The sequence below is a fragment of the Pristiophorus japonicus genome, chromosome 7 (assembly GCF_044704955.1).
Source record: "Pristiophorus japonicus isolate sPriJap1 chromosome 7, sPriJap1.hap1, whole genome shotgun sequence".
Lineage (NCBI taxonomy): Eukaryota > Metazoa > Chordata > Chondrichthyes > Pristiophoridae > Pristiophorus > Pristiophorus japonicus.
The window spans coordinates 97,991,077-98,016,509 of NC_091983.1; the positions used below are offsets into that span (position 1 = coordinate 97,991,077).

The 25,433-nt window shown below is 44.1% G+C and overlaps 1 protein-coding gene across 1 annotated transcript in view; it reads right to left on the minus strand.

Annotated features, from left to right (window-relative positions):
- pinx1 (PIN2 (TERF1) interacting telomerase inhibitor 1) overlaps nt 1-25,433 on the minus strand; it is a 142,319-nt gene that overhangs the window by 85,687 nt on the left and 31,199 nt on the right. Inside the window, exons 5-6 of the mRNA XM_070885170.1 lie at nt 15,099-15,188; nt 4,325-4,425 (exon numbers count right to left, since the gene is read on the minus strand). Coding sequence (XP_070741271.1) covers nt 4,325-4,425; nt 15,099-15,188 — 191 coding nt within the window. The remainder of the gene's footprint in view (nt 1-4,324; nt 4,426-15,098; nt 15,189-25,433) is intronic.

Consider the following 25,433-nt stretch of genomic DNA (forward strand, 5'->3'; position numbering starts at 1 on the left):
CCTCGTGCCAGATTTTTGGGGTTTGCCTCAAAAATGTCCGGTTTTCAGACAATAATTCTGGATTCCGGACAACTCCATTAGTTATGCACAGAATGTCCGGTTTTCAGACAATTCCGGTTTTTGGAGTTCCGGATTCGGGACGTTGCACCTGTACCAATTATATTCTTTGGAAACTTGGTACAACAAATCATCAGCTATTGAACAAAACTGGGTCTCCATAAGTCCTAAGCCATGTATTTCACAGCATGTATGAATACGCTGGAAAAAATTGTTCAACCCATCAGATTATTGTTTTTTATAATTATCTTTTGTACCCTCACCTAGAGGTTCATGATTCAATGGTTATTTGAACTCCCTGGATTACTATCATCGGTTTTCAGGTGAGTTGCTAGATTGAGCACTCATGTCAATAGGGTATTTATATACTTCCTGTCCATAACTGACAGAACAAATGTGATTGTAATCTGGAAACAAGTCCATGACTAAAACTTGGACCTACTCAGCTGAAAATAGTAGTGTGGTGGAGGCAACAAGCAGGCATAAACCACTGGTAAAACAAAGCAAGACCAGTACTTAAATTGTAGATCTTTTTTAAACCTTTAGACACAGAAGTATTGACACACTTTCCTTCTTTAGTCAACAACTGTTACCTTCCCAAGTTATACCAAAATAAGACAACCACAAAAATATCACTTACCCATAAAACTTACCAGGAGAAATCATGTTACGGCAGACCAACAGCTTGCACAAGTGTGCAGAGTATTGTGAGCAAAAATGCAAGAACAATTACAATTAAGAACATAAGAAATAGGAGCAGAAGTAGGCCATTTGGCCTCTGGAGCCTGCTCCGCCATTTAATAAGATCATGGCTGATCTGATCATGGACTCAGCTCTACTTCCCTGCGCGCTCCCCATAACCCTTTATTTCATCGCTCAAAAATCTATCTATATCCACCTTAAAAATATATTCAATGACCCAGCCTCCACAGCTGTCTGGGGCAGAGAATTCCACAGATTTATGACCCTCGGAGAGAAGAAATTCCTCCTCATCTCAGTTCTATTTGGACGACCCGTTATTCTTAAACTATGCCCCCTAGTTCTAGATTTCCCCACGAGTGGAAACATCCTCTCTGCATCTACTTTGTTGAGCCCCCTCAGTATCTTATATGTTTCAATAAGATCACTTCTCATTCTTCTAAACTCCAAAATGTATAGGCCCAACCTTCCTTCTTAAATCAATCCCTTCAATTCAGGAATCAATCTAGTGAACTTTCTCTGAACTGCCTCCAATGCAAATATATCCCTCCTTAAATACGGAGACCAAAACTGTATGCAGTACTCTAGGTGTGGCCTCACCAATACCCTGTACAGTTGTAGCAGGACTTCTCTGCTTTTATACTCCATCCCCCTTACAATAAAGGCCAACATTCCATTTGCCTTCCTGATTACTTGCTGTACCTGCATACTAGCTTCTTGTGTTTCATATACAGGAACCCCCAGGTCCCTCTGTAGTGCAGCATTTTGCCCTCCATTTAAATAATAATTTGCTTTTTTATTTTTCCTGCCAAAGTGGATAACCTCACACTTTCCAACATTAGACTCCATGTGCCAAATGTTTGCCCACTCATTTAGCCTGTCTATATCCCTTTGCAGATTCTTTGTGTCCTCCTCACAACTTGCTTTCCCACCCACCTTTGTATCATCAGCAAACTTGGCTACATTACACTCGGTCTCTTCATCCGAGTCATTAATATAGATTGTAAATAGTTGAGACCCCAGCATTGATCGCTGTGGCACCCCACTAGTTACTGTTTACCAACCGGAAAATGACCCATTTATCCCGACTCTGTTTTCTTAGTTAACCAATCCTCTATCCATGCTAATATATTACCCCCAACCTGTGAACTTTTATCTTGTACAGTAACCTTTTACATGGCACCTTATCGACTGCCTTCTGGAAATCCGAATCCACCACAGCCACTGGTTCCCCCTTATCCACCCTGCTCGTTACATAGTCAAAGAACTCCAGCAAATATGTCAAACATGATTTCCCCATCATAAAACCATGCTGACTCTGCTTGACTGCATTATTATTTTCCAAATATCCTGCAATTTTAATAATGCACCAAGAGGAATGACCATTGGATAATTAGGAAATGTTGCTGTTCAAAATTCAAAGACTCGAAGTCCAATAAAATAAAGGTAAGTGAAAAATGTTTTGATTAGCCCAAAACTAGTAACAAGTCAAAAAGGTTCCATGTTTCAGCTCTGATCGTGATTAGTTAGCTAATTTTGGACAGGGTGACTAAGGAGGAAGGGAACAGATGGAAGGAAAAAGTCAACATTTTGATTTCAATCCATTGACTTTTGTGAGAAAGTACGTATGCGCGCTGTTCAGGTGAGGACAAGTTTGCACGCAGCTGTGATGTCTCCACAAGCGAACAGCGTGCCAATTCTCCAGTCTCATAAGTGATGAGTAGTTCCTTGGACAAGGCCCCTAGCACCTGTCAAACCCTACGTTAGCACCTGTTGAATCATACTTTCACATGTCATATTAGGGGAAGAAATACCTAAAATCAGAAGTGTTTAGATAAAATCTAAAAATTTGTATTTTAACAAAATATTACTTTTCCAGATGTCCCCTTTTCACAATTACACAGATTTATGAATGGCCATGGGGGAGGGCAAAATTAAACCTATAGTGCAGTGACAAAATATATGGAGAAAACCCCAGAATAAATGCAAACCTTGAGAACGTTTTTTTTTAAAACTCTGGATCAATGTTCTCCTCTGCCATAACGTGATCTTACTTGTTTATTGAAATTCTAACCACGTTTGGTAATGCATCAACAGAATAGAACGTAGGTCCGAGTATGATACCATATTTAAACAATTCATACACCTGACCAGAGCTAACATACTACTTTGTCACTCGTAGGTTATGCAGCTGGATCTAACAGTCTCAATTCACTTTCAAGAAGATGTTGTTAAAAAACAGTTAATGCACCAATATCCACTACTGACAGTATTTCATTTCAACAATATGCCATGGCAGCAAATCAACTGAACCAGACAAAGGCGGAATTATTACACTCCGTTTGTTTTTTTTAAAAAAAACAGCCCTTGCCTCAGCTGAGCATTAAATAACATTGGTTGAGTTCCTCAAAATGCCATATGGTCCAGAGCGATAAGATGCACTGTACGTCTTGAGTTACGCCAAGACATCACAGTGAAATATTTTGAATTGTATGGCTGTGTACCTAAATCTGACAGGAGATCCCCCCTTTAGTCTCAATTCTCTTTCAGGAACATGTTGTTTAGTTATAACATTTGTGACTGGTCTATGCCAAGCTCCTGTCTATCCGACATCATTTTCTTCAGTGATAAGGCCACATCAGGAAACGCAGCTGGAAGAGGAAGGAAATGGCGTCTGAACCAAGTGGAAAAAAAATATGGGCTTCAGGAAGTTCAGTTTGATAGGAACTGATGGAAACTGTACTTTGTATTTTCTCATTCTATTTGAATGTGTGAGCAACAAGCAAGCAAAAAATAAAAACCTGACAAATTGCACAGAGATCCAAACTGTAATTTCAATTCAATAATTTCAATCTTATCAGCTTTGAGAAAATTGTAGATGCTTCCATTTTTGATTCAAAGAATCGGTGGCAATTTTTGCAGTTGTGAAGCTTATTTAAACGCCACAGATCCTATTTTTCATCAAGACAAATAAGAATAAGCCTTGCTTAGATCAGCACCAAGATTACTTTCATAAAGTGAGTGGGATTTTCAAAAGAAAGGCAAATAGCCCATTGTTCACTGAATGTAACAGCACAGCACAGAAACAGGCCATTCAGCTCATCCAGTCTGCACAAAAGTGTTTTTCCTCTACATGAGCCACCTAGTCTAATCCCACTCTTTTCTTGCACCCCATATCCTTTAATATTGCTCTCTCAAGCAACAATCTAGTTCTCCAATAGAGTTAATGCACTCTGCTTCAACAACAGTTTGTAACAGAATTCCACATCTTAACCACCCTCCTTGTAAAAAAAATGCTTTCTTCTAAATTGCCCTTTAATTATTATCTTAAATCTGTGTCCTCTTAACATCTCGCCAACCAGTGGAAACAAGCTATCACAATTTACCTCATCATAACCCTTCATAACCGATTTAATTCCACAGTATGCACTTTAAGGCAGATTTTATTCAAGCCAGTAAAGAGTTCCATAAACATAATTTCTGGCTGTAAATGGAAAGTGATGAAGAAAAGAAAATAAACAAATTCACAATTAGTACATCTATGAATATAACAAAGTAAACATCTTACCTCCACTTGCTCTTGGTTATCTCTGGAACCTTTGACTTGTTTGCTACGTTTTCCAAAAATGCAGGCAAGATCAGTAGCACTTCGAGAAGAGAGGTCCTTTCCTACAATCCAATCATTTAAACAATATAAAGTATCAATGCCCACTAGAAATTATACAGAACCTGTTCAAACTCATCTCAATTAACAGGGCACTTCTGAGTCTGACTGTTTTGTTTAAATCTAGGATTATGTTTAAACCTCTTGCAGGCTCCATTTAACATATTTCATTGTCAAATGCTTAGCTACAAAAATATCTACATTTTGGTTAAATTATCTGTTTGGATATTCCTGTTGATATATGAAGTTATAAAAGGCTGCACTATACTCCCACCAGGCAACATGATGTGCTGGACCACCAATGCATGACACCAAGGCACCATTTTCTCCATGACACGGAGTTCCCGTTTCTGCTAATCGGATGGGGAGGGGAGATGATCAGAAGGCCACTGTTCTGCATCTCGTAGAGGGTTGCACAAAGCAATTATATGGGAGCAAGCTCATCAGTCGTAAGGAAACTTAGCAGTGTGACAACAGAGAAACAACAATACACTGGATCTATAAACTCCTGCTGTCGTCAATATAAGATATAAACTTCTCTAACTATTAATAGTCTTGTACTTGCATTTATAAGTATCAGAATTCCAATCCCAGTCTTGACTATCACAAAACCAGGCCACCTTCTGCAGATCATTTTCACTGGGCCAAAATTTGGCCCTCCGTTTTTTTTTTAAGCACACTTACCTGAGGTGCGCCGACTTTCTGCTCCCAAAACGGCACCGAAAATGTAGCTCCGTATTCTCCCCGCTCTGTTGCCTCTCCCATGGCTTGGCCCGGCGTGGTCTGTCCATTAGGGGGCTGAGCTAGGGCCCTGCATGAAAAACAATGTTGGCAGCTCAACGCATGCGCACTGGAGGTTTCGCGCATGTGCATTAGCTCCTGCCCCCAGCCGGAGGTCCCTCGGAGAAGTCCCTCAGAGAAGTCCAGTCCAATCCTCGGAGAAGTCCCTCGGAGAGTCGGTGCGTTCTCCCGTCCCTAGCCCTGGTCGAAGTGCTTATCCGGTGCGTTCTCGGGTCGGTGAGTTCTTCCGCCCCTATCCCCGGCCGAGTGGCCTCCCGCACCACCAGGCCCGGCCCGCTGACTTCCCTGGCCAGGTAGGACTTGAGTTTTATTTTTTATTTATTGATAGTTGTGCTTTGTTTTGATTTGGGGGCGGGGGGGGGCGGGTGGAGGAGAGTTTTGATATGAAGGTAGGACTTAAGTTTTATTTTGTTTAATTTATTTATTATTGATGTTTTTATGCTTCTTGAATGTTGATGTGAAGGTGTTTAGTGCTTTGCAAGGTCCTCTGTGCTTCCATTCTCTCCGCTATCTCTGGCTACCTGCGCTGATTTCTTAACTCTCCACAAAGGTTTTCTGTGTGGCCACAAACGCTGGCCTAAGTTAGTTTGAAGCAACTATTAGCTGTCCAAACTGGCTTAAAGGATCAAAACAGGCATAGGTGACTGGTAACATCCTCTTTTGGAAAAAAAAACTAAACTAAAAAAAAAATCCTAACTAACTCACTTAAACTGGCGCAAATTAAATGTGCAGGATAGGAATTTTTAAGATACTCCAGAAAAATCAAGTTGCTTCAAAGAAAACGGAGCAACTCCTGGGAAAATTTGGGCCCACTGCTTCTTGACAAGTTGCTGAGTGAAGCATCTCGGGAAAGGGAACGCTGTTTCATCCCAAAATAAGCATTTCTGGATAAGTGCTATTTGCATCAGTGATGGGAGATTTCTAGTACAGACAATTCAATCAAGGCTTAAGGAGAGCATAAAGGCACCAAAAAGCAGAAAATAAAAATAAAAATGTAAAAATAAAATGCATACATGACCAGCCCATGCTATTCCAAATGATCATCTTTTAGGACTTTTCTCTCAGACTGTAAGGGGCAAAGAGAGAAAACTAATTGATAGCGTCTTGGCAAAAGTAACAAAGGGCAACATTTCCCTTTTATTCCTAAACTGAATAATCTGGGCGTCACAGTTCAGAATGCATGAACCTGCTGTAGTCTCATACTATGTGTGAAACGTAGGGACTCATCTGTGTGAGAAAGGAAAAAACAGAATCCTTTGAGGCTTTTCTACAAAAGTTCAAAAACTTGAGATATCCCACCTCCCATCATTTTATCAACCTCTCCAACCATAGCGATGCCTTTGTAGAAAACACAGCCATGTAGGAGTAAGCTGCTAATGCTTTGACACCGTGCCCGTTTACTACAGATGCATCATTCACTATCTGCAATCCATCTACATATTTTGTGGTAAGGTTTAAAGAGCTATGCAGTCCAGCAGACAAAATGGACAATAAAATAAAAGTTGCAACTGAATTTTACAACTATTTTAGTAGAAACTTTAAATCAAGTGCCCCCTTTTGGCACTAGAACCCACAAATTAACAATTTAAAACTGTAACGAAAACCTTTAATCAAATTACAATTTGGTTGCCGGGGGTGATGATGCACTCCAGTCCCTCCGGTGCCCACCTCTAGCGGAAGGCCACGAGCGTACCGGTGGACACCGCGTGCTCCATCTCCAGGGACACCCTGGCTCGAATGTAACCGCGGAAGGCAGGCAGTCGGGCTGTAACTGAATTTTACATGCCGAAAAATACATTATAACAAATTTTTTTTTTAAAACTTTGTGCTTAGGACATGGGCAACACTGCATTTATTGCCAAACTCGAATGTCCCCAAGAGGGTGATGGTGGTCTTCTCCTTGAACCACTATAACCCTTGTGGTCACTGGGCCACTTCAGAGGGCATTAAGAGTTGTAGAGGAGATAGGTTCCTTTCCTAACAATTATTAGTGAACCAATTGTTTTTTTTTACAACAATTCAACGACTTCTAGTCATTTTATTCTGATGCCAGTGCACAAATAAATAGCTTTCATGATTTTGATTTCACAACTTGGCATAGTGCGACATAAACTCATGACCTCCAGGTTGCTAGGCCAGTATCATAATGACTACACTATACTAGTCAGATATAATGTACACAGAATTAGAAGTCCTCCCATCAGCAGTTATTTACCCATATTTCTTATCAGATAACATCAAGAACATTTACAAACCTAAATAACTGATTATACGATATATCGGTCTGAATAAAAAGGAAAAAAAAATGACTTGCATTTGTATAGCACTTTTCACGACCACCAGATGTCCCAAAGCACTTTACAGCCAATTTGCATTCAGCAAGCTACCACAAACAGCAATGCAATCATCTGTTTTTGTTATGTTGATTGAGAGATAAATATTGGCCAGGACACCGGGGATAGCTCCCCTTTTCTTCTTCGAAATAGTGCCATGGGATCTTTTACGTCCACCTGAGAGAGCAGACGGGACCTCGGTTTAACACCTCATCCAAAAGACGGCACCTCCGACAGTGCAGCACTCCCTCAGTACTGCACTCGAGTGTCAGCCTAGATTTTTGTGCTCAAGTCTCTGGAGTGGAACTTGAACCCACAACCTTCTGACTCAGAGGTGAATGTGCTACCCATCATCATCATAGGCAGTCCCTCGAAATCGAGGAAGACCTGCTTCCACTCTAAAAGTGAGTTCTCAGGTGACTGAACAGTCCAATATGGGAATTACAGTCTCTGTCACAGGTGGGACAGATAGTTGTTGAAGAAAAGGGTTGGTGGGGAATCTGGTTTGCCGCACGCTCCTTCCGCTGCCTGCGCTTGTTTTCGGCATGCTCTCAGCGACGAGACTCAAGGTGCTCAGCGCCCTCCCCGGATGCTCTTCCTCCACTTAGGGTGGTCTTGGGCCAGGGACTCCCAGGGGGTGTCACTGAGCAACTGGCTGACACCAAGCTCAAAATTGTTCTTATGGTATTAGGAAGTTCTTATATATTGCTTTTTTTATATAAACTTTTTTTTTTTAAACTGCTACAAATCAACTGTTTAGCTAATACATATAGTACATGTTGTTTATCCAGTTACTGTCTCTCCTGTAAAGAGGAAAAAATCTAGTTGAGACGGAGTGTGTAGTGGAATATATATCCTTGCCAACAAAACTAGTCAATTATTTTCTTCCAATCAAGATGCATTTTTCGAAGGGACCACAGCTTGAAAGTGCGTATGCATAGATATTAGGCATAAAAGGGACATGGGCTCACTTCTGCCGAGTGGTAAAAATTTTTTCACTATGGGCTGCATGAGTTGAACAGAATTAGTAAATAACCAGGACAATGGATTTAATTAAGAAACATCTACATACTCGAACAGGCTGAAGCATCTTCTTCATCTTAGCCTACTTGTGTGGAGCAGAGGCAAACTAATGGTACATCAATCTAGTTATATTACCCAACACATTGTAGGCACCCTCCAGCTTCAAATTAATTTTTCTAGTGCTGACTCATCCATTGTTGAATAGGATCCCCTGAGGGAAGCTGGAGATATGGCTCCCCAAACTATACAGCAGTACTATGAAGCTTTGACTTACTTTCTGGGCTGAATGAACACTTTCGCTAAATGTGTTCCCTTTTTTCTCATTGAGATCACAGATGAGCACATAGATCTGAGACCAAAGGTAATCTGACCAGTTTAACCAAGGTCTCAAAATGCAGAAATAACAGTAGCATCTTCCAAAACTACATCAACAGCTCTTGTATATTTATGTAATCCATTCTGTGTGGGGGTTGATCTTTAAATTCACCTGCTATGAGGATAGGTTGAGCAGGTTGGGCCTATACACATTGTTCAGAAGAATGAGAGGCTAAGGTTTGGCAGATGGAATACAATGTCGGAAAATGTGAGGTCATCCACCTTGGAAAAAAAAAACAGTAAAAAATGGAATATTATTTGAATGGGGAGAAATTACAACATGCTGCGGTGCAGAGGGACCTGGGGGTCCTTGTGCATGAATCCCAAAAAGTTAGTTTTTACAGGTGCAGCAGGTAATCAGGAAGGCGAATGGAATGTTGGCCTTCATTGCGAGAGGGATGGAGTACAAAAGCAGGGAGGTCCTGCTGCAACTGTACAGGGTATTGGTGAGGCCGCACCTGGAGTACTGCGTGCAGTTTTGGTCACCTTACTTAAGGAAGGATATACTAGCTTTGGAGGGGGTACAGAGACGATTCACTAGGCTGATACCGGAGATGAGGGGGTTACCTTATGATGATAGATTGAGTAGACTGGGTCTTTACTCCTTGGAGTTCAAAGGATGAGGGGTGATCTTATAGAAACATTTAAAATAATGAAAGGGATAGACAAGATAGAGGCAGAGAGGTTGTTTCCACTGGTCGGGGAGACTAGAACTAGAGGGCACAGCCTCAGAATACAGGGGAGCCAATTTAAAACCGAGTTGAGAAGGAATTTCTTCTCCCAGAGGGTTGTGAATCTGTGGAATTCTCTGCCCAAGGAAGCAGTTGAGGCTAGCTCATTGAATGTATTCAAATCACAGAAAGATAGATTTTTAACCAATAAGGGAATTAAGGGTTATGGGGAGCGGGCGGGTAAGTGGAGCTGAGTCCACGGCCAGATCAGCCATGATCTTGTTGAATGGCAGAGCAGGCTTGAGGGGCTAGATGGCCTACTCCTGTTCCTAATTCTTATGTTCTTATGATCTTTTCGAAACATATAAGATAACGAGGGGGCTCGACAAGGTGGATGCAGAAAGGATATTTCCACTCATAGGGGAAACTAAAATTAGGGGGCATAGTCTCAGAATAAGGGGCTGCCCATTTAAAACTGAGATGAGGAGGAATTTCTTCTATCAGAGGGTTGTAAATCTGTGGAATTCTCTGTCCCAGAGAGCTGTGGAGGCTCGGTCATTGAATATATTTAAGACGGAGATAGACAGATATTTGAGCAATAAGGGAGTAAAGGGTTATGGGGAGCGGGCAGGGAAGTGGAACTGAGTCTATGATCAGATCAGCCATGATCTTATTGAATGGCGGAACAGGCTCGATGGGCCAAATAGCCGAATCCTGCTCCTATTTCTTATGTTCTTATGCTTCCTCCTGTTAACTAAAGCATCACAATACACTTCAGAGGAAAATTAATTGTTTCAGAAAAATATCTTTAGTAGAAGAGCTCGTCGTGTTTCACATTTCCTAGGAATTCAAACCTGTGTAAGACTGATGATATAACATCCACCTTAACAAGTACATGTCCTTTGAAGGGGTGTCTATGATGACTAAATATTTTTTCTACACAGGTTTTAACTAAAAACTAGATTCATTAGCTAAAATTCCAATTAACACAAAAATGTGCGCAGTTAGGTACAAACATGTCTTGAATGTTTTGCCATTTACTTAGTTGTATACACATACTCAATACAGAAAACCATTTTTTTCCAAAAATAAATTTGTTAATTATCCTTTGTGAGCAAAATTTGAGGTTTTAAAGCCTTATCCTGAAGTGTTCCTTTAACTTTGAAATCAGTCACCTAAAAATATTCAACAAAATCACCACAGAGTAGCACCCTTTCAATGATGATTAGACTTAAGGGTGTGTGTGTGTGTGTGTGTGTGTGTGTGTGTGTGTGTGTGTGTGTGTGTGTGTGTGTGTGTGTGGGGGTGGGGGGGGGGGGGGAGGAAGCAGTGGAAAAGCACCTCCGGGAAAAGGTTTTCCCAGGTATTCTATAATTAATAACTACTACCTGTTGCCAACCACCCCGCATCCTGTAAGGACTACATTCCATTTTCCCAGTTTCGCCGTCTCCGTTGCATCTGCTCGGACGATGACACTTTTCACATTTGTGTCTCTGACATGTCTTCCTTTTTCCGCAACTGAGGATTCCCCTCCGCCATGATTAACAAATATGATGTGATTGGGATTACGGAGACGTGGCTCCAGGATGATCAGGGCTGGGAACTCAACATCCAGGGGTATTCAACATTCAGGAAGGATAGAATAAAAGGAAAAGGAGGTGGGGTAGCATTGCTGGTTAAAGAGGAGATTAATGCAATAGTTAGGAAAGACATTAGCTTGGATGATGTGGAATCAAAATGGGTAGAGCTGCAGAACACCAAAGGGCAAAAAATGTTAGTGGGAGTTGTGTACAGACCTCCAAACAGTAGTAGTGATGTTGGGGAGGGCATCAAACAAGAAATTAGGGGTGCATGCAATAAAGGTGCAGCAGTTATAATGGGTGACTTTAATATGCACATAGATTGGGCTAGCCAAACTGGAAGCAATACGGTGGAGGAGGATTTCCTGGAGTGCATAAGGGATGGTTTTCTAGACCAATATGTCGAGGAACCAACTAGGGGGGAGGCCATCTTAGACTGGGTGTTGTGTAATGAGAGAGGATTAATTAGCAATCTCATTGTGCGAGGCCCCTTGGGGAAGAGTGACCATAATATGGTGGAATTCTGCATTAGGATGGAGAATGAAACAGTTAATTCAGAGACCATGGTCCAGAACTTAAAGAAGGGTAACTTTGAAGGTATGAGGCGTGAATTGGCTAGGATAAATTGGCGAATGATACTTAAGGGGTTGACTGTGGATGGGCAATGGCAGACATTTAGAGACCGCATGGATGAATTACAACAATTGTACATTCCTGTCTGGCGTAAAAATAAAAAAGGGAAGGTGGCTCAACCGTGGCTATCAAGGGAAATCAGGGATAGTATTAAAGCCAAGGAAGTGGCATACAAATTGGCCAGAAATAGAAGCGAACCCAGGGACTGGGAGAAATTTAGAACTCAGCAGAGGAGGACAAAGGGTTTGATTAGGGCAGGGAAAATGGAGTACGAGAAGAAGCTTGCAGGGAACATTAAGGCGGATTGCAAAAGTTTCTATAGGTATGTGAAGAGAAAAAGGTTAGTAAAGACAAACGTAGGTCCCCTGCAGTCAGAATCAGGGGAAGTCATAACGGGGAACAAAGAAATGGCAGACCAACTGAACAAGTACTTTGGTTCGGTATTCACTAAGGAGGACACAAACAACCTTCCAGATATAAAAGGGGTCAGAGGGTCTAGTAAAGAGGAGGAACTGAGGGAAATCTTTATTAGTCGGGAAATTGTGTTGGGGAAATTGATGGGATTGAAGGCCGATAAATCCCCAGGGCCTGATGGACTGCATCCCAGAGCACTTAAGGAGGTGGCCTTGGAAATAGCGGATGCATTGACAGTCATTTTCCAACATTCCATTGACTCTGGATCAGTTCCTATCGAGTGGAGGGTAGCCAATGTAACCCCACTTTTTAAAAAAGGAGGGAGAGAGAAAACAGGGAATTATAGACCGGTCAGCCTGACCTCAGTAGTGGGTAAAATGATGGAATCAATTATTAAGGATGTCATAGCAGCGCATTTGGAAAATGGTGACATGATAGGTCCAAGTCAGCATGGATTTGTGAAAGGGAAATCATGCTTGACAAATCTTCTGGAATTTTTTGAGGATGTTTCCAGTAAAGTGGACAAAGGAGAACCAGTTGATGTGGTATATTTGGACTTTCAGAAGGCTTTCGACAAGGTCCCACACAAGAGATTAATGTGCAAAGTTAAAGCACATGGGATTGGGGGTAGTGTGCTGACGTGGATTGAGAACTGGTTGTCAGACAGGAAGCAAAGAGTAGGAGTAAATGGGTACTTTTCAGAATGGCAGGCAGTGACTAGTGGGGTACCACAAGGTTCTGTGCTGGGGCCCCAGCTGTTTACATTGGATGTGAGGTTATCCACTTTGGTGGTAAAAACAGAGAGACAGACTATTATCTGAATGGTGACAGATTAGGAAAAGGGGAGGTGCAACGAGACCTGGGTGTCATGGTACATCAGTCATTGAAGGTTGGCATGCAGGTACAGCAGGTGGTTAAGAAAGCAAATGGCATGTTGGCCTTCATAGCGAGGGGATTTGAGTACAGGGGCAGGGAGGTGTTGCTACAGTTGTACAGGGCCTTGGTGAGGCCACACCTGGAGTATTGTGTACAGTTTTGGTCTCCTAACTTGAGGAAGGACATTCTTGCTATTGAGGGAGTGCAGCGAAGATTCACCAGACTGATTCCTGGGATGGTGGGACTGACCTATCAAGAAGGACTGGATCAACTGGGCTTGTATTCACTGGAGTTCAGAAGAATGAGAGGGGACCTCATAGAAACGTTTAAAATTCTGACGGGTTTCGACAGTTTAGATGCAGGAAGAATGTTCCCAATGTTGGGGAAGTCCAGAACCAGGGGTCACTGTCTAAGGATAAGGGGTAAGCCATTTAGGACCGAGATGAGGAGAAACTTCTTCAACAAGAGTGGTGAACCTGTGGAATTCTCTACCACAGAAAGTAGTTGAGGCCAATTCACTAAATATATTCAAAAGGGAGTTAGATGAAGTCCTTACTACTCGGGGGATCAAGGGGTATGGCGAGAAAGCAGGAAGGGGGTACTGAAGTTTCATGTTCAGCCATGACTCATTGAATGCTCCTGCACCTATTTTCTATGTTTCTATGTTTCTATGGTTCTCGACCAAGTCCGTTCTATTTCCCGCGCTTCTACTCTCACCCCTTCCCCTCCCCCTCCCTCTCAGAACCATGATGTGGTTCCCCTTGTCTTCACCTTTCAACCCACCAGCCTCCACGTTTAACGGATCATCTTCAGCCATTTCCGTCACCTCCAGCGTGATCCCATCACCAATCACATCTTCCCCTCCCCTCCTCTCAGCATTCCTAAGGGACCGCTCCCTCCGCAACACCCTGGTCCATTCTGCAGTCACCCCCAGCACCCCCTCCCCTTCCCACGGCACCTTTCCATGCAAGTGCAGGAGATGCAACACCTGCCCTTTTACCTCCTCCCTTCCCACTATCCAGAGCCCCAATACTCCTTCCAGGTGAAACAGTTGGACTTGTACTTGTACTTCTTTCAATTTAGTATACTGTATTCGCTGCTCACGATGTGGTCTCCTCTACATTGGGGAGACAAAGCGTAGATTGGGTGACCACTTTGTGGAGCACCTCCGTTCAGACTACAAGTGTGACCCTGAGCTTCCGGGCGCCTGTCACTTTAATTCTCCACTCCATTCCCACTCTGACCTCTCCACCCTCGGTCTCCTACACTGTTCCAACGAAGCTCAACGCAAGCTCGAGGAACAGCACCTCATCATTTGTTTAGGCACTTTACAGCCTTCTGGACTCAACATCGAGTTCAAAAATTTCAGGGGGTAGCATCTGCCAATCTTTTTTTTCCTCCTTGTCTCTAATGGCAGCCTGTCATTATCCCATCATTCACACCCTATCTTGACTAATGTTTTTCTAACCCCTGGCATTACCATCTGAATTTGGGCCATCATTCCTTTTGTCTCTCTAATCTCTCCTGTCTTCCAACCTTCCACCTAGCTTTTTTCCCCTCCCCCTTTCAGTGCTTGTTAAGAATCCGTTCTTTTCGAACACTCCAGTTCTGATGAAGGGTCATCGACCCGAAACGTTAACTCTGCTTTCTCTCCACAGATGCTGCCTGACCTATTAAGATTTCCAGCATTTTGTTTTTAATTCCAGATTCCAGCATCCGCAATATTTTGCTTTTGCCATATTAAGTGTATTTCTTACAGCAAATGCAAATAACCATAATATTTCCGTAAGTTCCACAAATGCTATCACAGTACACACGCTAAGCTACAAATATTCTGCTGAATTAGAAAATGTCACAGTATACCAAGTACTGTATTGATATTAAAATTTAAGTCTCATCTCAAAATTTGAATAAATATTTGTATTAATTACACTACTGCATTTTGTTCCTTATTCGGAGTACTTGACCTCACCTTTGGTGAATTTCTGGTAGTGGACTCGTTTCTTAGAAGATTTAGATTTCTCTTCCAGGCTAAAGGTATTATCCTCAGCCACTGGTGAGCCTGTTAAAACAAAAGCCCATAACATTTAGTCAGGAATAAGATTGTCTATCACTAGAGTTGACTAATACCAAAACTGTACTAATTCATTGAAGGATACTAAAGGGAAAACTCAGCAAATTCCTATTTGTGAATCTTTAACCAATTATCCAGCTATGGTGGTTGGAATGGCACAGGGTGATGTGTGAATAGTGCTGGTTACCAAGTCCAACTATCTCCTTACTTCAGTCCCAAGCCAAACACTAAGCCTAAATAAAAATGGTTTTGTAACAGTATGCTACCCTCTCAGTCGGCAGTTCTTTTGTACATGTAATTAATATAATGTTAATTTCAGTCAGTGCTCGGTGCAGCATCCTATGCCATTTTCTACTTCTGCAGCATTTTGACCATCAGTGCAGAAAGAGTGCAGTAGTAATATCCATAGCTGTTACTAAATCATAAGATAAAATGAGAGATAGACATTATTTAACCTTAGTAGTAACGAGATACCCAAGCAAAACTTATAAAAATGGACAATAATCACACTGGATTTTTTGATGTTGATTATCGGTTCAGTCCATTCAGAGTTCCTCTATGCCATAGTTTACCTTTTTCTTTAAAAAAAAACCAATTCTCTTGCTTTCCAACACCCATTCTTCTGTTACCAATCATAAATGCCCATTCTCCTAATTTAAACTTAACAGCTTTTTTTTATAAATCAAATCAAGGACCCTTTCAATGTCAAACGAGAGATAGCTAATCAGATTTTCAACTATTTATAAGTCTTTTGTAAGGTTAAAATACAGATGCCATCCATACATTTGATATTCATGCTGACTATTGAAATCATACTAAAGTTAATACAGACAAATAATAAATGGATATTCAAAAGATCTCAACAGAAAAGGTGATTGGCTCCATTTTGAAGTCTGGAATACTCCAAATACAAAATTAGATAATAAAGGATACAGCTTTACACTCACTGGATACTAAAACTGGAAAATAAGTGGAGGTTAGCAAAAAACTTTGGAAACAAGCACCTCAGTGATCATTGAGGTTGCACCTCAATAGAGATTAGACTAAAGTACTAAAGCATAGATACACTAAATTAACTCAACCGATTTTTTGTTAAACTTGCTGCACAAAACAAAATTGCCGCCAAAAAAAATGAAGATATTCATTTGGATTTTGCAGTCAGCAGCAAACAAACAGCCCTTGCCATTCATTACGCTTACAGGTGCCCAGACTTTTTAAATGGGCTTTTGAGTGGCAATTTACAGTCATCGGCGCCTTCTACAGGGGATCCGTGGTGCATGTAAACAGGATAAGCAACGGTGTCTCTCTTCAACCAGATTGAAGAATCCTCACTGAGACATAGACATGCAAGTTAGAATATTTAATTCAATGCCAAATCATGTACAGAAAGCAAAATAAAGACAGGGGGCAAAAGATGGTATTAAAAGAGAGAGATAAAAGACAAAGAAAAAGTAAAATAATTATTTTTTTAATCTCCAACAAGTAAAATCTGAAGGAATGAGATTCCACACTTGTAAAAGTAAATTTTTAGTGCCAGAGATATTGTTTGGCAGTAATAAACACCTATCATTCCATTAAAAATTCACTTACATGTGAATTGACATGCCCGAATGTTTTCTGGCATGTTTAGTGGGTAACTAGTGGTTAAGTGCCACAACTTCACACCCTTCATGTATTTCAATGCTGAATCTCATCGAGGGCGGTGTAGCAAAGCTTCTGGAGAAGCAGGGCAACTTCCTGATTTCCGCATTTAATGGGGCATGTGCACACACTGTCCAATTTACTCCTTTATAAAAGTGAGCACGGATAGCCTCACAAAATCTGTGCCATTACTTTTACCAATTTGACAGTAACTATGGGGCCCAAGTTTCGACCTCAGTTGTTGCTGATTTTTTGGAGCAACTGGTGTAGAACGGAGTATCTTAGAAATTCAAATTCTCGGCATTTAGTTTGCTCCAGTTCTAGTCAGTTAGAACAGTTTCACTTTGGAACAAAATTTTTTTTTCAAAAGGGTCCGTGTCCGGCCACTTACGCCTGTTTTCAAAGTTTCGGCAGTGAAAACTTACTCCAAACTAACTTAGAATGGATTAAGTGAAGATTTTTGTACGCTCGAAAAAACCTTGTCGACACTTTAGAAATTCAGGCGTAGGTTACAAATCAGGCGTAGGGAATGGGCGGGTGGGGGGGTTAAAGGGAAGTTTACAAACATTAAACACTTCAGTTTTACAAATAAAGAGCCATCATCAATAATAAATGATAAAAACATCAATAAATCAATCAAAAAAAATTAAGAAGAAATCTTTTTTTTTTAAATCAATAAATAAAACATTTTCTATTTATCGACTGCAGCACCAGGAGCCCTCCAACAGCGTGCTGGGACGGTCCCCCTAGTGTGTCTCTGTGTGTGTGTCGCTATATCTCTGTCTGTCGGTCTGTGTGTGTCTCTCACTCTCTGTCTGTCGGTGTCTGTGTTTCTGACAGCGGGGGGGGTGAGGAGAAGGTGAAGGGGGGGGTTGAGGAGAAGGTGAAGGGGGGGGTTGAGGAGAAGGTGAAGGGGGGGGTTGAGGAGAAGGGGAAGGGGGGGGTTGAGGAGAAGGGGAAGGGGGGGGTTGAGGAGAAGGGGAAGGGGGGGGGTTGAGGAGAAGGGGAAGGGGGGGGTTGAGGAGAAGGGGAAGGGGGGGGTTGAGGAGAAGGGGAAGGGGGGGGTTGAGGAGAAGGGGAAGGGGGGGGTTGAGGAGAAGGGGAAGGGGGGGTTGAGGAGAAGGGGAAGGGGGGGGTTGAGGAGAAGGGGAAGGGGGGGTTGAGGAGAAGGGGGGGAAAGAAAGGAGAAGGGGGGGAAAGAAAGGAGAAGGGGGGGAAAGAAAGGAGAAGGGGGGGAAAGAAAGGAGAAGGGGGGGAAAGAAAGGAGAAGGGGGGGAAAGAAAGGAGAAGGGGGGGAAAGAAAGGAGAAGGGGGGAAGAAAGGAGAAGGGGGGGAAAGAAAGGAGAAGGGGGGGAAAGAAAGGAGAAAGGGGGAAAGAAAGGAGAAGGGGGGGGAAAGAAAGGAGAAGGGGGGGGAAAGAAAGGAGAAGGGGGGGGAAGAAAGGAGAAGGGGGGGAAGAAAGGAGAAGGGGGGAAAGAAAGGAGAAGGGGGGGAAAGAAAGGAGAAGGGGGGAAAAGAAAGGAGAAGGGGGGGAAAGGAGAAGGGGGGGAAAGGAGAAGGGGGGGAAAGGAGAAGGGGGGGAAAGGAGAAGGGGGGGGAAAGGAGAAGGGGGGGGAAAGGAGAAGGGGGGGGAAAGGAGAAGGGGGGGGAAAGGAGAAGGGGGGGGAAAGGAGAAGGGGGGGGAAGGAGAAGGGGGGGAAAGGAGAAGGGGGGGGAAAGGAGAAGGGGGGGGGAAAGGAGAAGGGGGGGAAGGAGAAGGGGGGGAAGGAGAAGGGGGGGAAGGAGAAGGGGGGGAAAGGAGAAGGGGGGGGAAAGGAGAAGGGGGGGAAAGGAGAAGGGGGGGAAAGGAGAAGGGGGGGGAAAGGAGAAGGGGGGGGAAAGGAGAAGGGGGGGGAAAGGAGAAGGGGGGAAAGGAGAAGGGGGGGAAAGGAGAAGGGAGGAAAGGAGAAGGGGGGGAAAGGAGAAGGGGGGGAAGGAGAAGGGGGGGGGAAGGAGAAGGGGGAGGAAAGGAGAAGGGGGGGGAAAGGAGAAGGGGGGGGAAGAAAGGAGAAGGGGGGGGAAGAAAGGAGAAGTGGGGGGGGAGGAAAGGAGAAGGTGGGGGTGAGGCTGAATGGGCCGGGCCGGGCCCAAGACTTCGGGCAGGGCCCGTCCCCAGCACCAGATTCCCAGGTAGGTGGCGTTGGGTCGGGTCGGGTCCAGGGGGCGGAGGGAGGTCTGGTCGGGTGGGAGAGGGGGAGGTCAGGTTGGGTCGGGTCCGGGTTGGGTTGGGGAGGAGCACGGGTCGGGTCCAGTCCGGGGGGTCGGGTCGGTTCCGGTCCTGGGGCAGGTGGGAGGGGGAGCGGGAGTTGGGGTCGAGTCCGGTCCGGTCCGGGGGGCGTCGGGAGCGCGGGTCGGGTCGGGGGGGTGGTGGGAGGGAGGTCGGTTCGGGGGGAGGGAGGGAGGGAGAGGTCGGTCAGGTCGGGTCCAGTCCAGGGGGGTCGGGTCGGGTCCAGGGGTGGAATCGGGAGGAAGCAGGAGCTGGGCGTGGGAGGCAGCCTTATGCACCCAGCCCCAGTGAGGCCATTCGGCCAGGGCTAGGGGCTGCGTGCTTTGTGCCCCTCCCACACAGTTTTGGGCGCCTGGAGCTACTGCACATGCGCGCCCACTGTAGCGTGCATGTGCAGAGGTCCCGGTACTGTTTTCAGCGCAGGGACCTGGCTCTGCCCCCCACAGCTCGTGCTGCGCCGTGCCCGACTCCAGAGGACCAGCAGGGAGCCGGAGAATCTGTAAGTTTTTTTTTTAGGCGCACTTTGTGGCGCGAAAAACGGCATCCAGGTTGGGGCTGCGCCGTTCTAGGCGCGGCCCGAAACTTGGGCCCATTGGCGGGGGGGCGGTGGGGGGGTGCGCAGTGGCTGTTGGTTCTTGGGTGTCTTGACTCAATTCTAAAAACATTTTAGGGGGACAAATTAGAAAGCAAGAGAGGATTTTAAAATTATGTTTTTTTTTAAAATGAGCACTAAAACTCAGGTAGAAATGCTGACTACAAAATATCCCCGTCTGTACACATGCCAAGACAGGAACTTTGCAATTAATATTTTAACCTTTGGAAGAAGCAACTAAATTCTTCAACATAGCCCAAGCATTTCAAATTTGCATTCTACGTTTATTTTAACTATGCAATACAGATGCCCTTCTTTCTCTATACAGGATTAAATAACAGGCTGTCTGGATTAATCATTGAGAATCAGCCTATCTGTCCTGTCTTAAAAGCTTCCAGATTGGGGCACCAGTGTCCATCTATTTTATCATGTTAGAGAATCATAGAGCTTTATTCAGAGGTCTACCCAAAGAAGTAATCAATATAAAATTTATAGTGTTGTTATACAGGTGTGGTGTCCGAAATCCGGAAACCACGGTACCCAGGCCGTTCTGGATATTTCCGGATTTCGGAACGTCTTTGCCTGGGCCAAGGTAGATGGGGTCGGGGGGAGTTGGGTAGCGAGGTCGGGCCGCCGAGGGCCGGGGCGAGGTCGAGTGGCTGAGTTAAGGGCGGGTGGAGGTCGGGTTGCCGAGAGCCGGGGCGAGGTCGGGTCGCCGAGGGCATGGAGGGGGGGCGGGGGAGGAGGCGAGGTTGGGCAGCCGAGGGGGTGGGGTAAGTATGGGCCGCCGAGGCTGGGGAGTCCGAATTTCGGAACAGTTTCCGGTTTCCAACGACCCCGCCACGGATCAGCTCGGTGTTAGGAGTCCGGAACATTCCGAATTTCGGAACTCTGGATTTCGTACACTCGACGTGTACCACGTGTGCCAGTTTGAGCCAAGTGCCCAAATGCCAGGCAATTAGTAGAGTTGATGTGACAGCCACCATTCAACAGTTTATAAATGGAAGTTTGAAAAGTTCTCCTGTGAACCAACCAACATTTTTTTTAAAGTTTCTTTTGCACTGATTGTAGCAATACATAATCTGGCACAATGCCAATGAAGTATGAGTAACTCCTCGAGGTCATGTCATAACATTTGCTAGGACATAATGTAGCTAAATTCACTCCGGATTTATGTCACATTGACCTAAACTCCATCACAGAACTTGCTTAGATTAAAAAAAAGGAGGTGGAGAGATGGTAATACCAACATTGGGTAATAAAAGATACGGTCCACAGCACCACACTGTTCAATTACATTGTAAACTTCATGAACACTTTTCTACTGTTTCACAAATAAACAGAGTACTGTACAATCATGCAAATGGTAACTGTTGACTTAACTGACCAGTACCTCAGGTGCCACAATGGTGCATGATGTTAAACATGAAATAATACAAACATAGTCATTCTTAGAATCCAACTGCCAACATTCCATTCAAAGGGCAACATCACTCATGTTGACCTCAAACTGGCTGCATTATGAAATCTGCAGGAGATATTTCCACTTTGTGTTCCACTTCCTCCTAAAAAAAGTCGTAATACATTATCCTAGGATCCTGCATTTCAGTCAGCATGAAGAAAAAAGCTCATTCTATCCTGAGGTCACTTCAGACACCAGCTCATTTTTCATTGCAGCCAGAGTTTAAGTTTGGATGCAATTACAGATGGCATGAATCCAAATCTCAATACGAAACTTATCCCTAGTGTTGTGTGCTACTGAATACTGAAGACAGAAAATAAACAAGAATTAATAAGCATCAGTTTCCAGACAGTGAAGATGATGTTGTGGAATTCCCATGTGTACTGGAGCATGACTGAAAGAGTCGACTAAAAAGATGACTTCTAAAGACAGAAACAGACGTACTCCTCAGGAATAATGAGAACACTGACAAACCAGAACTTTTCCAGTCTTCTGAAGTAACTTTTTTTTTATATAAACATACAGTTTAAGTACTGGGATCCTGTACAGCTTTGTAGTACATTTCCTAAGGCTGATCCAGTTCCCTGTGGATAGTTTGTTTATGGGCACAAAGAAAGGCCGTATGATTTCTAGCACAATCAGTTGTAAAGGAATGGGATAAATTCTGAGTGTAATTGGAATAGATCCAATCCCTCTGTACTACCTAGTCCAGGATCTTGTTTACGCTCCGGGTGATTATGTCTGTTGGCAACTGACATCTGTTTGTGCATATAAGAAATAGGAGCAGGAGTAGGCCATTCGGCCCTTTCAGCCTGCTCCGCCATTCAATAAGATCAAGGCTGATCTTGAACCTCAATTCTACCTTCCCACCCGATTCTCATATCCCTTGGTTCACTTAGTATCCAGAAATCTATCGATCGCTGCCTTGAATATATTCAAAGTCTGAGCATCCACAGCGCTCTGGGGTAGAAAATTCCAAAGATTCACAACCCTTTGAGTGAAGAAATTTCTCCTCATCTCAGTCCTAAATGGCCGACCCCTTTTTCTGAGACTGTGACCCCTAGTTCTAGACTCCTCAGCCAGGGGACACATCCTCCCAGCATCTAACTAGTCAACAATGTTGCCTTCAATTTTTTTTGACCCACGTGGCCCCTTTAACAGACTCTGCGAGCCATTCAAAATTCCGCACATGCGTGATTGTTCTATTTCAAAGCGGCTCACTGTCTACACTGGAACTCGAGAGCGATGTGTGGCCGTGCAGCTTAAAGGGAACATTGTCTATCAAAACCCCTTAAGAATTATATACGTTTCAATGAGAACATCTTTCATTATTCTAAATTCCAGGGAATATAGGCCTAGTATTCTCAATCTCTCCTCATAGAATAATCCCCCCACCCCCCAATCACAGGAATCAGCCTGGTGAACCTTTGTTGCACTCCCTCAATAGCAAGTACATCCTTCCTTAGGTAAGGAGACCAAAACTGTACACAATACTCCCAAGTGTGGTCTCACCAGGGCCCTATATAATTGCAGTAAGATGTCTTTACTCTTATACTCAAATTCTCTTGCAATAAAGGCCAACATGCTTTCCTAATTGCTTGATGTACCTGCATTTTAAACTTTCAGTGATTGGTGTACAAGAACACCCTGGTCCCTCTGAACAACAACATTTCCCAATTTCTCACCATTTAAAAAATAATACCTGCTTTTCTATTTTTCCTACCAAAGTGAATAACTTCACATTTCATTCCATCTGCCATGTTCTTGCCCACTCACTTGACCGGTTTATATCCCTTTGCAGCCTTTTTGCATCTTCCTCACAACTTAGTTTCACCTAGCTTTGTATCATCAGCAAACATGAATGTTACACTTGGTCCCCTCATCCAAGTCATTGATATACTGCAGTATTCCACTAGTTACACCCTGCCAAAGTGAGTTCTCTGATGGCTGAATAGTCCAATACGAGAGCCACAGACTCTGTCACAACAGATATTCGTCGAGGGAAGGGGTGGGTGGGGCTGGTTTGCCGCGCGCTCCTTCCGCTGTCTGCACCTGACCTCTTCACTCTCTTTGCGTTGAGACTCGAAGAACTCAACGCCCTTCCGGGTGCATTTTCTCCACCTCGGGCAGTCTTCGGCCAGGGTCTCCCAGGTGTCAGTGGTGATGTCGCACTTTACCAGGGAGGCTTTGAGGGTGTCCTTGTAAGTAACATCCCCAGTATTGAAGCACTGACCACACTCGATCAGCTTCGCTGGGCAGGCCACATAGTTCACATGCCAGATACAAGACTCCCTAAGCAAATGCTTTATGCGGAGACGAGCCAAAGGTGGGCAGCAGAAGCGTTACAAGGACACCCTCAAAGCCTCCCTGGTAAAGTGCGTCATCACCACTGACAACTGGGAGACCCTGGCCAAAGACCGCCCGAGGTGGAGAAAGTACATCCGGGAGGGCGTTGAGTTCTTCGAGTCTCAACGCAAAGAGCATGAAGAGGTCAGGCGCAGACAGCGGAAGGAGCATGCGGCAAACCAGCCCCACCGACCCCTTCCCTCGACGAATGTCTGTCCCACCTGTGACAGAGTCTGTGGTTCTCGTTTTGGACTATTCAGCCACCAGAGAACTCACTTTGGGAGTGGAAGCAAGTCTTCCTCGATTCTGAGGGACTGCCTATGACGATGATTACTAGTTACAGCCTGCCAACCCGAAAATGACCCGTTTATTTCTACCTTTAATTTTCTGTCCACTAACCAATCCACCATCCGTGCTAATGTTATCCCCAATCCCATGAGCCCTAATTGTGTAATAACCTCTTGTGCGACACCTTATCAAATGCATTTTGATAATACAAATACACTACATCCACTGGTTCCCCCTTATCTGCCCTGCTAGTTACCACCTCAAAAAACTCAAAGATTTGCCAAACACTATCTCTCTTTCATAAATCAGTGTTGATTCTATAAGGGTACACCTATTTTTCTTGGAACAAGGCACAGGAAGAAGCTACGAACAAACTGTTTTAAAGTAAAAACATTTGGACTACCTGGGAAGGGAAAAGGCGCCAGCCTGAGGCAAGTGGTGACTCATCACCCATTAAAAGCAATCTTTGTGGTCAAGGACTAAACTTGGTTATGCATACAGACAAAGAGATTGATACTATCTATCAGAGGAGCCCAGGAGTTGATTGGCTGCAGGGGAAAAACAGTTCACCCCAGAGACTGCGGGCCCAAGTTTCCGATATCCGCTAGAACGGCGCACCTCCGAGAGGCCCGCCTATTTTGTGGAATGAAAAGCGTGCCAAAAACTTACCTCACGATTCTCCGAGTGCAGCAGGCCTGTTCAGTAGTCAGCGCGACGCAGCACAACAGCAGGAAGGCGGAGCTACAGCCCTGGGCCGAAAAGGTGCCGGCAGCTACGCATGAGCACATTGGAGTCTGCGCGCATGCGCAGTAGCTCCTGGCCTCCAGATTCTGTGTGCGTGTGCTGCTGGCTATGTGGGAGGGGCCCAAAGCACGCAGCACCTAGCCCTAGCCGAATGGGCTCCTGCAGAAATCCGATTTCCAGCCTGCAGCACGCAGCCCCTAGACCTGGCTGGGCTCCCGAATGGGTAGGTGAGGTAGGAATTTTTTATTTATTGATCATTTATTATTGACGATTGTTCTTTATTTTTAAAAGTGAAGCTTTGGAAAATCCCCTAACTTCCCTTCCCCACCCCCCCACCCCTCCCTATCTCTGGCTGACCTGCGCCTAATTCTAAAGTGTATGCAAGGTTTTTCTGAGCATACAAAAGTCGACACTTACTCCGTTCTAAGTTAGTTTGGAGTAACTTTTCGGTGCCTAAACTTGCAAAACATGTGTAAGTGGCTGGTAACGCCCCCTTTTGAAAAAAAAAACTGAACTAAAACAAAACTAAACTAACTAACTAGAACTGAAGCAAACTAAATATCGAGAATTGTGATTTCTAAGATACTCCAAACTAAACTAGTTGCTCCAAAAAAAAAAGGAGCAACTCCACCAGAAACTTGGGCCCTATAATTCTGCAAGAAACCAGAACTACAAAGGACCCTACAAAATGCACATTTTTGGATAACAGGGCATTAAGGATAAGGAGTTACCTTTTGCACTGTCAACTCCGTGTGCAAATTAGTAGCCATTCAAACTCATCACCACAGCCAGTTAAACAAATCACCACATTGATCCAGACGCATTAATCAGACCCCGGCTCAGCGGGAAATTTATTCATACTATGGATATAAATATACGAACACAGAAACACAA